General features: G+C 38.6%; 1 protein-coding gene across 50 annotated transcripts in view; it reads right to left on the bottom strand.

The window, feature by feature from the left end:
• The window catches only part of TRDN (triadin), a 798,289-nt gene that overhangs the window by 14,342 nt on the left and 770,717 nt on the right, over positions 1–13,230 (bottom strand). For all 50 annotated transcript variants that reach the window (XM_075597200.1, XM_075597198.1, XM_075597218.1 and 47 more), the window contains one exon: positions 1,105–1,140. In XM_075597200.1, coding sequence (XP_075453315.1) covers positions 1,105–1,140 — 36 coding nt within the window. The remainder of the gene's footprint in view (positions 1–1,104; positions 1,141–13,230) is intronic.

Below are 13,230 nucleotides of genomic sequence, written 5' to 3' on the forward strand. Positions count from 1 at the left end.
GCAGTGGTATTTTTTGAGGCAGCGGTAATCTAGGTAATGTTACGTTGGTTGTTTTGCAAACAGATTTTACTTTTGCATATCATTAGCCTTGAGGATACCAGTTAATAAGGCGGAGAATAAGGTCTGTTACCTATTTTGGGAACGTTACATTATTTACACAAGTTAGGGACCTGAGGACCTACCCCTTTATTCTATAGACTAACGCAGCTGATCGCCCCGGTCAGTGGGAGTTTCCCAGTTAGGAGATTATAGAATAAGTACTATGGATGCTTTGGCTTCTTCATGGTCTTTGCTACTAATAAATTCTCTATTCTAGTCAAGCTCAGACTTCCCTGATATGAAGAAATGGCTTCACAACATAATTAATAGTATAAGTATTTTATATATCTTATTCAATACTATCAAAGAAAGATTTTAAACTGGATTTGTATTCATATTCAGCTCATTCTTGTTTTTATATTAAACATACAGTAAATAGTCTATTGCTTCTCATTTTCTTCTCCATGGTTTGTGCTTTTTGATCTCTTCACATCTCACTTTGATATTTAAGCACAGAACCCCCTCCCCTTCCCCAGAAAAAAAGTATGATAGCCACAAACAGTCTTAAAAACATATATTAAATGAATGGTTTGTACAAAAAGGAAGGGGTAGTTTAGTCTTGATATGCATTTTTTTTAACCTAAATCTCAATGCCTATAGATAATCTGAGTGAATACATTCCCTTATGTTTACTTTGCAACACGTTATCTAGATATGGTGCACAATTGCGTGCAATGATTATCTAAATGAAGTACAGCATATTTTGCACAATAAAGCTTTGAAAAAGTGTATTTACAACATATTATTCAAAGGATATACTGTAACTTGAGTTATTACATTCAGCTTTTTTTCCTTGACAAAGAAATACTAGATTTACTCATTTTGTCAGCTAAGTGTCAGAGATAATGGTTCAAGCACATTGCTTGAAATAACATAATTTAGTTAAAAGCCAGCCATTTAAGTGAATTACCTTATACCCGAGAGCAGCATGCAGTTTGCATGAATGGTAGTGAAGGGACAAGTACTAAGTACTACATAAAGATGTAATGTATTCTGGAAGCCTACCTTTTTCTTTCTTTACAGGGACTATGTCGGCAGCTTCTAGTGGATACAGATAATAAAAAAGCAATATCAGTAAAACGCTTTTCAAAAGTTTTATAAGAAAAATGATTTAGAAAGCAGTGGAATACTTGACAAAGCAAAGAAAACTTGGGGAAAAACTTGGCCATCGGGCCTTTGCTATGTTTTTTTTTTTATGGTTGAGCACCGGTCCTTTTGATTGCATTGGTAGCAGGGGCTCATTGCCCTGAAGATGGGGGCCGTCAAGTAGAAGGGGGTAAGTAAAATATTTCTTTCAGCTATCTATTGAGTGCCATTGTGGCTACCTAGTGCATGCCTCCATTGCCACAATTGCTGCAAATGGGTTAATTCATTTTTTCATTGGGAAGAGAGAAGTCAAGGAAGCAAACATCTGTTAACTATTTAGGTAACGTGATGTTAATTACCCTGATATAACGCAGCTGTGTGGATCTACTCCTTAATGTAACACTAAATGCACAGTGATCTATTAGGAATTAAGGGCAATGGTGTTCGTCGAAGTCTCAGTGACTTTCACTGATCTTAGCATCATTTGTCTTCAAGAGCTCAACTGAATCTAACTCTTTAAAACAGTGTTAGCATTAAAATACTAGTATTTTGTTCAGAACCCCAAATCCCATTAATTGGGGTACCTGGACATTGATATCAATAAAAGACAGTTAATAACACTGGTTCAAGTTCCATTCCCAGATTTTCTCAGATTTTTTAGACCACATCCAATACCCCCACCAAAATCTGACTGCGGATAGGGTACTAATAAGTCAAAGAGGATTAATCTGAATCCGCCATTGGAAACAATCCAGGCGGATTAATAATCAACGGTGAGAGAGAGAAACTTTAAAATTAGTACTGTTTCCAATTGTATATATATCCCCTCAACCCTGTGACACCAGCCCTCCCACACATATACAATTGAATCCGAAGCAGTGTTTAACACTTTTTTTTAACTGTAACATTATTTACAGCATAATTAACACATGTTGCTTACTGCCAGCCAATTATACATAAATAATTATTCGTGAACACAATGATACGCCATACATTTTAATGCAAGTTGTGCACTTTTCTTGTTTTTTCTATTTTAATGCAAGACCTTTTATCTTTATTGGGTATGATATTAACTACATTTTAATGGAATGTAGTTAATCTACAGTAGGCCTAAATAAGCAAATGTACAAAATATGCACAAAGAACAGGGCTCAATCTACAAATCAGGCCTGTCAAACTCAGATTAAATTTGAGGCCAATTCTTAAATCCAACTTCCGACTCTGGCTGCATCATAAGGATTATATTTCACTTTACATTTTTAAAGTTGAAAAATTTGCCAACATTTTGATAAAACTTTTAGCCTAAAAAGTGTGCTCGAATTTGATGTAAAATCCCAATTTGACATTTCAAATGTAATTTTGAAGTTTCATCACAGAAGAATATTCCCTGAATTATGGATTTTGCTGTAGAGGAGGGGAGAAAGACAGACAGAGAAGGAGCGGGGAATTAGTTTGTGTGTACTGTGTGGTACAACGTGTGTGTTTTTGGAGGCTGCGGAGAATTTAACTTGACAAACTGCTTGAGAACTTAAAGAAAAAGTTATGAACTCTGCAAATTGAATAAATTGGCAAAGTTTGCACATTTCAATATTTTGGGGGGAAAAGTTTGAAAATTTAGATTTCTCAGAAACCTGGCTGATTACTTTCAGGGATCCTTAAAAAGATGATAAACATAGTGGCTTCCTATTGGCATGCAGACCCCAAGATATTTAGTAGCCATATTGTTTCCCCTGGTGGGGATATTTGAAACTCAGTGCCTTCACCGGTAATTATCTTGGGAACAGGTGGGCCACTGGAGCTGAACGTAGTGCAGCAGAGCTCTGCACCACACCCCATTTTTTTAATTACAAATGTAATTAAACCTTACCCCGATACACATATTAACACCCCAATACATATATACCACCTACCCCAATAACACACACTCACACTTCCCCTCTCTATGAATTTTACCCGGGGAGGGGAAGGGGGATAGGCGCTCTAGAGATGTTCTTCTTAGCTAAGCAGGGGGTGGGGGAACATTCAGGGGCAGGGAGGGATGGGCTGTGAAGTGACAGCCCCACCCCTGCAGCAAGCAGAAAAAAACCCTGCAGCAGTGGAAAGAAAAGTGACAGTACAGCGTAACCTGTGGCGGATTTCCCATTAGGCCTCATAAACCTGGGTCTAAGGTGGCAACATTTTGGGGTGACATAATTTTGGGGCGGCATGCACAATCGGCATTTGCTGCCTGTGCAATTGGCACTTGACGCTCACGTGCACGTGTGGCCGGAAAGGGACGATTGTGCATATGGGGGCGGCAACGTGCTGTCACATGGCGTCGCATTGCCATGGCAATGGGACGGCACCCGGTAAGTGCTTAAGGGCGGCATTTTTTTCAATCAATTTGGACCATATCATCACAAAAAAAGCCCTGAGCAGCAGTATCTCAGCCCTGGCAGTGGGGAGTCCCAGCTGAGGGTGGTATCAATATGAAAGTAAAGGAAAGCCTACTGTGATGCCAGGAAAAGCCGCAGCTGTCACTTTCACTCAAGCCGCAGCTTTTTAAGCCACAACTTCAGCAAAAGATAGTCGGCTACATCTGTATGTAAAAAAAAAATCAGTGGGATGGCTGCTTTAAGGATCTGGCACCAGCCTTCTTCCTGAAACAATGAGGCATTTACCGTCTGCTCCCTGCCCCACAGGGGAGACTACCCTTCCAATCCATTATATGATATAGACTGCAAGAAAGGCATTTTTTATGTAGCCTTCAAAGGCATGTCTTTGATGTGATAAGTCTAATACAAAAGGTAATAATGACAACTTGATTGCTTGCTTGTGATTTCACAGAATAATCCTAAATTGAAAACCTGCTTAGACTGTTAAAGTTTTGTAGGTGAAAAGTCTATATTGATTGACTGTGGAATGTGAAAACAAAACACCTCATATGATTGCATTACATTTATGGCGTAGTGATTACAAAGAATCAGAGAGTGAAAATGAAGTAAGCCTAACTCCTTGCACTTGGAGGATATATCCCAATACAAATAGAAGGTTTTTTGGTGCAGTGCTTAATTTTCTCATCTCGGGTATGTTATAAGGTACAAGAAACAAAGAAAATACAGCACCAAAAAACGGATACTGTGGAGGTTCAGAAAAGGGCACTCAATGGGTTAAGTACTTGACTGATAATTGTTTATTGTGCGGTCAAATAATCAAAAAGGTGAACAAACACTAAAATCATTTAAAATACACATAATGCTGCTGTGGCAGCCCCACACTTGTCCAAGTATATTAGTATTAATATTAACACCGATCTTACTCAGCACCATTATGTGTATTTTAAATGATTTTAGTGTTTGTTCACCTTTTTGATTATTTGACCGCACAATAAACAATTATCAGTCAAGTACTTAACCCATTGAGTGCCCTTTTCTGAGCCTCCACAGTATCCGTCTTTTGGTGCTGTATTCTCTTTGTTTTATTGTACTAATTCAGCTCTTAGGTGCACCACCTATTCAATTTATATGGTACATGGTTTTATGGGTTAATTAATTCCTGGGAAGTAGAGCTCTTCTCAGCCCTTCTTTTCTACTATGTTATAAGGTAGGAAAGAAGCTTGTTAGTCAAGTTTTTCATGTCCGGTACACATGATAAGAGGTAACTTTTTGTGCAACTAAAAAGTTAAAATGTTAAGCATCTTAAGCACAGAGCTTGATAAATCCCATTACAATATGTGCACTTCGTAACTCTTCCTATTGACACTCCCCAAATTGCAAACTGGTGAACACACAAGAGAAGTGGAACAAAGAACTGTGACACACTCACAAAGTGGAGCAAAATGAAGATTTTCCTCCAAAATTCCCTTGATCCCACACTTCATCAAGGTAGAAGAACCCTATACATTTACTGATGCTGTCATCTTGTATTGTCTCATATTCTTCTCTGTTAAATAATCCTTATATTTGTATTGTACTATGCTTCACATATAAAAATGCCTGAAGAATATTACAGAAAAATATAAAGTTATCACATACAGATAAAGCGTGATTTATGTTCAACCGCCGCGCTAAAAAGAGGTATGAGCACTTTGTTGTTTACACCTCATTCATGGCTTCGCTGCACTGAGCCGCACGGACCTCATTTGTGGTCAGATTCAACTATTATTTGTGTTGTTGCAGGTCAGTGCGTGTCTGGCAGGTGACGCACAGAATATCTTGGCCTATGATATTCTGAATGCTTTAGTTCAGTAATAACCTAGCAGGTCTAATGACCTTGTACATTATTTTAGCCATGGCTGGTCCAGACTATTTTCTGCCCTCCTGTCACATAAGTCCTAGTAGCTACAGGCAGTGACAGGTATCCTGTGGGGTTTACCCCCCCTCACGCAGCCGCCCTGAGTGGCAGGAGAGGTGGCGACACTGGGTCTGTGTTGCAGCCAATCATGGTGCAGACCCTGTGCCCTCCCCTTTTCATTAGGGAGGATGCCTTTCAAATTATACAGTCTGTATGTGCCTTCCCACCCGGGGAAGGGAGGGGAGCTCAGCTCCTCTGCCTTCTCACCCGGGGAAGGGAGAGGAGCTCAGCTCCTCCTGGGGTTGAGGGAACCAAGATCTGTGCCTAGCACAAAGCCTCAACATTATCTGTTGGCCAGCACCATCCAAGGGCCTGAACCCCATTCTCCACTATATGCAATGCTGTTATACCATCTGCAGTGGCTGCATCAAATAAAGACCCTTTTATATACTTCTGGCTAAGTCGCAGTCTATTGGACAGAAGTATAGGAGAAAAGAACTGTTATGGTAGGGACTGACTGGAGGCGCTGTCACCGAATGAAAAGAACCTGAGGATCACCTAAAGCCTGTCCTGTTCCGCACAACATCACGGACGCTCATCTCTCCTGGACACTCACAGGTTACCAACACCACACTTACCTGTAGCCTGGACACAAGTGTTCCAAACTAAAATGATAAACCGAATTGCTACATTGCAACCTTTCAATATATACTCATAATAAATTGGGATATTTTACATGATCGTCTACAACAGATATCCCAGAAAACAGCAGTTATCCCTTTCAGAAGACCGCCTAACCAGTTTGTTCAAATCTGGGGCACAAAGTAGTTCCTGTGGATCTTGCACAAAAGTTCTGTTTCATGACCCATATATTGTTGTCTTTTATACTTTGACAGAAATGCTGGTTTCTGAATATTACAAAGCCCCAAATTGTGGCTTTTGTCTAATGTGATATTTTTATATTACATTAACATGCTTTAAGAATTATACACTTATACAAGTATTTACTTTTCTATCTGTAGCTCTTATTCCTAATATGTTTCCTATTATTTTGTTATATTTATATTACATTCTCCCTTTTTTTTCTTTCCTTATTTATATATGTAAATCATGTGACAATACATAATTTTACATTCTTACCTAAGTTGGCAATCGTTTGGTGCCCCTGTTATAAATCTGTAAAATCCCAATTGTGTGCCTAACAAAATGTCCACCTTCTAACTTTGTGCTGCAATCTGTGAAATGCTGCAGCTGATATGTGACATTATATTACTAAGTCTAACACATTATTGATGCAGCTTTCAGAGTAATAGACAGTCTGCTGTTTGGAACACAGCAACAGATCTGTTTGCAATACTCTGCAGCTCAAAAAGCTGTGTGTCAGAGCCTACTTCAAAAGAGGAAGTGGATATGACTTTCTAAATTATTTATTTATAAAATGTTTTACCAGGAAGTAATACATTGAGAATTACCTCTCGTTTTCAAGTATGTCCTGGGCACAGAGTTATTGTGACAATACATGGTTACATTAAATGAACAGGGTTATACATTGTATTTAAAGACATTGCATGCACAGTAAGAGGTAATATATGTTATAGGAATATGCAACAGTTACAGACCAAATTAAAATGTGAGACAGCTTTAGTTTTGAAAGAACTTAGACTGGTCACGGGTTCGAGAGTCTCAGGTAGATTTTTACATTATATTAAGAGAAGGAGGAGCGGTCGGATTCTTTGTTGAATCTTGGGCTGTGAGCAATCTTTTGGAGGCAGATCTGGGGTGATAAGTGCAGCATGTGTTAGGGTTGAGGAACTTGTTCAGATAAGTGGGTAGATTGCCCAGAAAGTATTTGAAGGCAAGAAAAGAAAAATGAACTTTGCGCCTAGACTCAAGTGATGGCCAATATAGTTCTTGGAGCATTTTACAGTAATATGTGTTATAGTTACAGTACATTGGAGGACAAAGTGAAACATTGAGTTGTAGAGGGTGTCTAGTTTGTTAAGGCGAGTTTGGGGTGCTGTGCCATATACTATGTCCCCATAGTCTAAATTGGCATTAGCATCTGCTGTGCGATGCGCTTTCTGACCAGCAGACTTAGGGAAGATTTATTCCTCTAAGGAAGGGAGCACAAAGTTTTCCTCCTGCCTGGTCTCCTCCCCTGCTCGTGCCCCTCCCTCCTCCCCCCCCCCCCTCTGCTCGGCTCCGGCCATGGCAACGTGACCCCCACAGGGTCATTTGACACTGGGTTACCATGATGACTCGTCACCACTGGCACCAGCAAACCGGCTTAATCAAGGTAGTATAAAGTTACAGAGGCCTCACGCAGACCCCCAGCATTTCATTTAAATGCCTTGGGGGAGAGCACAGGACCTCTATAACCACCACGCCCCCCTGTTCTGATCTGTTGCTCTGTAATTGGTAACTTTAGAAATTTAGCCTTGGTTCCAAATATCACTGTTACAGTCTTGTCAGTACTTTAAAATGGTTTGTTTAGGAAAATACAGTTTAAGTCTCGAAAAATCAAATTCAAGAATGTGTCCAAGGTCAGAGAGGCTAGGGCAGTGCGCATATAAGATTATGCCATCCGCATACATGTGCAGTTAAGCTCCCTTACAAGCAAACGATTGCTGTAGCAACCAAATAATGATCAGTATGTTAAAAAAATTCACTTAAAAAAATGCAGACAGTATTATTTAATACTACAGTACTGATTTATTTATTAAAAAACATATAGGATTTTTCACATTTTGCTACTTTAAGAGACACCCTAACTTCAGTGGTTTATAGCCAGGATGTACACATTCTATGGTCTTGTGTGCCTTCATCACTTCTTATACCTATACCTACAGTATTACCTATCACAGCTTCCCAATAAGTTCCATTACTACTGTAACTCAATATGTTTTATCACACCATTTCCACCCATGAATTGAGATTCAAACCATGCATCTAAATATTTTTACTCTAAGTTCTGCTCCTATGCTTTAACAACTTATTCAGTACTGTATTAACAACTTCCTGGTATGTTTGTTTGATTGGGACCCTTCTATCAAATGAAGCCAATCTGCTATTGATCTTTATTTAACAACCTACTGGTATGCGCTGAATAGGCAGAACCCTCCCTTAATTGTTAGTCAAGTGAAAATGTGTTAGGATATTTAAATGAGTCTATCTTGGCTGTGTCACCCTAAAGTGTCACATAAAGTGTCTGTGGAGTTAATACTGGAGTTAGAATTGGAGTTGAATACTACAAGAATATCTGGACTCTGCACTTCAAAAACAACTACAACCTTGTAACTGTGAGAACTTGACTTTCTAAATGCTATGATAATTTGTACTCTTCCTATCCTCCAATAAATACCTGGTTTAGTCTCTCCTCCTGCATCTCACTATGCTCTCCCTATTGCCTTTTTTGTTTAATGTCTCCTCACACCTTTGTAAACATTTCTGTTCTCTCCAATTTCCCCACACCAATCCTATCCACATTTTTTCATTCCTCCTCCCCTTCACTTATGTCTGTGCTATACACTGCACCATTATTTATACACCTTTTTCCCAACAACTCCTTTACCCCTCAATATAAAGCACCCACACAAATAATCTACTCACACCCTCTTTCTACCCCTTCCTGCTGCTGGGGATATCTCTTCTAATCCTGAACCCAGACATACACACCTGCTCTCACCCATGCCTCCCTGCCACCTCCTCCCTTGCAAATGGTGTTAACTTTCTGATTTAATTCTGACCAACCTTAAAACTGGAACCACAAATCAAGCATCCCAAGCATCTTAATAGCCTGCACTCATGGCTATTGTCCCACACCCATAGTCACTCTGACCACCCAAAATGACCAAGCACTGCTATCTACAGCACTTACTCCCTCACCTACTGTCTCTGTACGTCTCCCATCATACCTCTTAGATTGTAAGCTCTTCAGGGCAGGGATTTCCTTTCATATTGTCTGATATTGTTGCACTTAATGTATTATTATAGCGGTATATAAATAAAGACATATATACATAAATACATATTAAAAATCACCAACTTGATGCTGCCAGTACCTGGGAGAACCTTGCATCACAAGAGTACTACATGCATAAATATAAAAAGGCCAATAAATATAAGTACAAAATCAATAAGATTGTACTTTTCCATAATGACATTGACATACAGTATACAGGGAAAGTTACTAAATTATGTTAATGGAAAACTGCCTCATAAGTGCAATATGAGAAGTTCTCTATGCAGAAATACAAATGGATAGAAATGAGTCAGTGTGTAGTTACAGCATGTTGAGGAGATTTTATTGCAATTGTAAGTGTTTACTTGACAGAAAGAATACTGTGCACTTCTGAAATGAATCCCTTAACTTACATAAATTACATATTTCCTGAACAGAGTTAAGCAAACCACCTCAAACATTCCATTTGCTACACACTGCCAGATCTAACTAGGCGGTGTGGACTTGTAACAATTTTATAAAAGAGTGCTTTTGTCTTATCAGCAAAATATAAGGATGTCCTGCAATGTTTACTCATGGACATCTGTTTATTTTTACATGACAAAAAGGGTATTTGGAAAATATAATTATGTAAATCTCACTTTTATCAAGCAACCAATATAATGTAAACATGATATGTCATATTTAGGTGTGTTGTGGGTCATGCTTACTTCCTGTTAAACTGAGAAAAATAAATTGACTAATAATTTTGTCATCAATGATTACCGTATCTATAGTTGTATACTCTCTCTATATGACATGTTGCTGTCTTGTACAGTAGATTTGACATTTAAATCTGTTTTCAGACAATTCTTCTGTACTTCTTTTTCATGGAATTAGATTAGTAACTGTGCTTGAACTGCATCTGCTAACATTCATTTTACTGCTGTTTAGTAACTTCCCCCTATCTAGTCTGATGTTTCCTTATCTATTACAATTTAACTGTTTTCACTTTATCTTTTTCTGTAACCTGAGAGTAAATATAACAATAAAAACCTATAAAAATAGTTTATTTTTTAATTATTTTAAAGATAATGAAGTTTGTGAATTAACATGAATTACCTGCTGTCCCATTTCCGTGCTACCAGACCTCCTTTACTGATGGCACTGCTCAATAAAATGCCATCAATGTTACTGTAGTGCATTTATGTTTAACTGCTTCCATGCTAAAGTTGCAACACAATGAAATGTAACATAGCACTGAAAGGATTAAGGGTTTTTAGTTGCATGTCACACTTGTAAATAGGCTTTGATGGAGGAAGCAGGATTTGGAAAACCAAGTCGTTTTAGGGCACATTTTTCTTCCAAAACTCACAATTGAAAACAGTAAATATGCTGCATATAGGACTATCCATATGGAGAAGATAGAGGGATAGGCTGTGACTTCTGCCCAGGTCAGCAACCAGGCTCACAAATACCTGAATATGTATAGGCGGAAAGATCACAATGGAATTAGAAAGCCATAATTGGGGCAGCCCTAAAGATGCAATCCTGCTCCAAAGGCCTGATTTAATATTGTCTGAAATGCCTGATCGTTTTGCAACCAACCAAAACTGCCATTCAAATCAATGACAGTTTTCTGTTGATCACAATTCTACCAGACAATATAGAATCAAGACCCAAATCAACTCTGCTTTAAATACATTATATGTAATTGTAGATAATTACAAATAATATAGTACAATAAAAAAAATAATTCTAAATCAACTGACATACCATTTTAGTTTTTTGGAGGTCTACAGTATTAGTGAAGCTGTAGGGTTGCTATTTTATCTCCCAGAGATATTTGCTTGTTTCAGTCTCACTGTTTATTGACATTTCCTTTCTAATTTGGGGGAGTGAAATCATCTGATTGAAATGTCATTGTCAAACACATGACGTAATTGAACAGTTTAGGGGGAAATTGTGACGGGGCTGCTTGCATTATTGTGGAAGTTAAAGGCATGTTTGCTTTCTGGCATCAAGTGCACCACCTATCTTTCTTTCTTTCTGTTTTCTTTGCTGGGCCCAGCGATCTTTTTTTTTTGTTTCCTTTATCTGAAATGTTACTAACCTTTAATGTGGTGTCCTGAGGTCAGTCAGTACAATGCAGGTGTGGTTGATGTTAAACACAGTTTGATGTTACACAGCCATGGACAGTCTCTGTTAAAAAGGAAAAGGGCATTTCTTTCCTGCATACCATCCAGGGTAGATTATACCATGGTATGGGGGGGGGGGGGGGTAATTAAAGTAAGTGATACTGAATGTCATTTATTTTGCAGAGTAAAGACATGCATGGGATGTTTGTAAAAGGTACTGTTTTGGGGCTTGCTATAGAAAATTGTATGTTGTGTGAAGTGTATTATGTTTGCTAATTGTGTAAGTTTTGGGAGACAACTCCCCTGTGTGGTATACTTAATTTGGTTTGGTCCAAATTAACCAGTAATAAAAGGGAGGGGGTTTCTTTCCCTGGGAGCTGCTGCACTCCTTGTTGTTGCTATGTGATAGGAGGTTGTTCTTTTTCTGCACTCCTTGTTGCTGTTATGTGATATGAGGATGTCTGTGGAACTTCAGTGAAAGGATGCAAACTTTCTAAGGCAGATATTGCTGGCTACTCTCTGTATGGAGACATCACGCTGGGAGAACTGGTTGTTGTACACCTGAATGTGGAATACCTAGTAAAAAGAAGGTTCAGAGAACAGCAAAAGCCTCTTCCATTCTTCCTAGGGTCTGATGCTGCGGTTTCTTTAAACAAAGGCTGGGACGCAACCTTTCACAGAAATCATTTATAATTTGCGTGCGCAAACTCAATTTTCAGCATATGACAAAATAAGGATTTCAATATTTAGTCAAATGAAAAGAGGAGGTATGGAGCAGTCAAGATAAGAATAAATAGCAAATATATAGTGGGTGGCAGGATAAGTGACAACTTAGACTTCCGAATATCTCTCATGAATATAACATGGATGCAGCTTCTGTATAGTGATTCTCACCTTTCAGTTATATTTTCCTTTTGTCTCTTCAATTACTATTGCCCAGGTATTTTGATTCTGATACCTGGACCTATGGGAATTGCATTCCAACTCAATTCATACAATTTTATATCATGCATTGCTAAAAATCACATCAGCTAGGAGATAGATATCAGGACACATATTCTGCTGTGAATGCACCAAATGGTAGGTCTTTCACTAGTTGCTTCACTGCTGGACGAGCTTACAGCCGTGTTCTACAGCAGTGTTCTACAGCAATGGCCCTAGAGCCTTTTGTTCGCTAGAAAGGCTTTTCTTACTGAATCCTATTAGACTGTTTCAAATGTAAAAAAGCTGCTAAAAGCATAGAGTGGTGAGTTTGTTTTTCATGTATCAAAAACAAATACAACTAATGCCCACTGTTTTGTCGACCTGGTACCAGCAGCACTGCAATCGGAATGTAAAAACCCTTTGGAAAAATGCCCTTATCTGTCCACCTTCAAAGAAAAAATGACAGTTATACAAACTCTGGAATACAAACTGGCAGTGGGTGTGCTTTTTAAGAGTGTATTTATATTATTCAGGAAACTACAGCTACTGTAACTGAGAAAAAAAGAGCAGTCAGTGAAATCAGCTGTTTAGAAAGTTGGGCGCACATTTAAATATAGCTCAACCCCGTTATAACACGATCCGCTATATCTAGAGATCTAGATGGCGGTAAAGTCTCAGGTGCCGAAATTTTAACGCGATCCCAGTTATAACGCGGTCTCATTCTTTGGCACCCAAGGCCCGCATTATAACGGGGTTCAGCTGTACAGTAGA

This window comes from Ascaphus truei, chromosome 4, assembly GCF_040206685.1.
Source record: "Ascaphus truei isolate aAscTru1 chromosome 4, aAscTru1.hap1, whole genome shotgun sequence".
Lineage (NCBI taxonomy): Eukaryota > Metazoa > Chordata > Amphibia > Anura > Ascaphidae > Ascaphus > Ascaphus truei.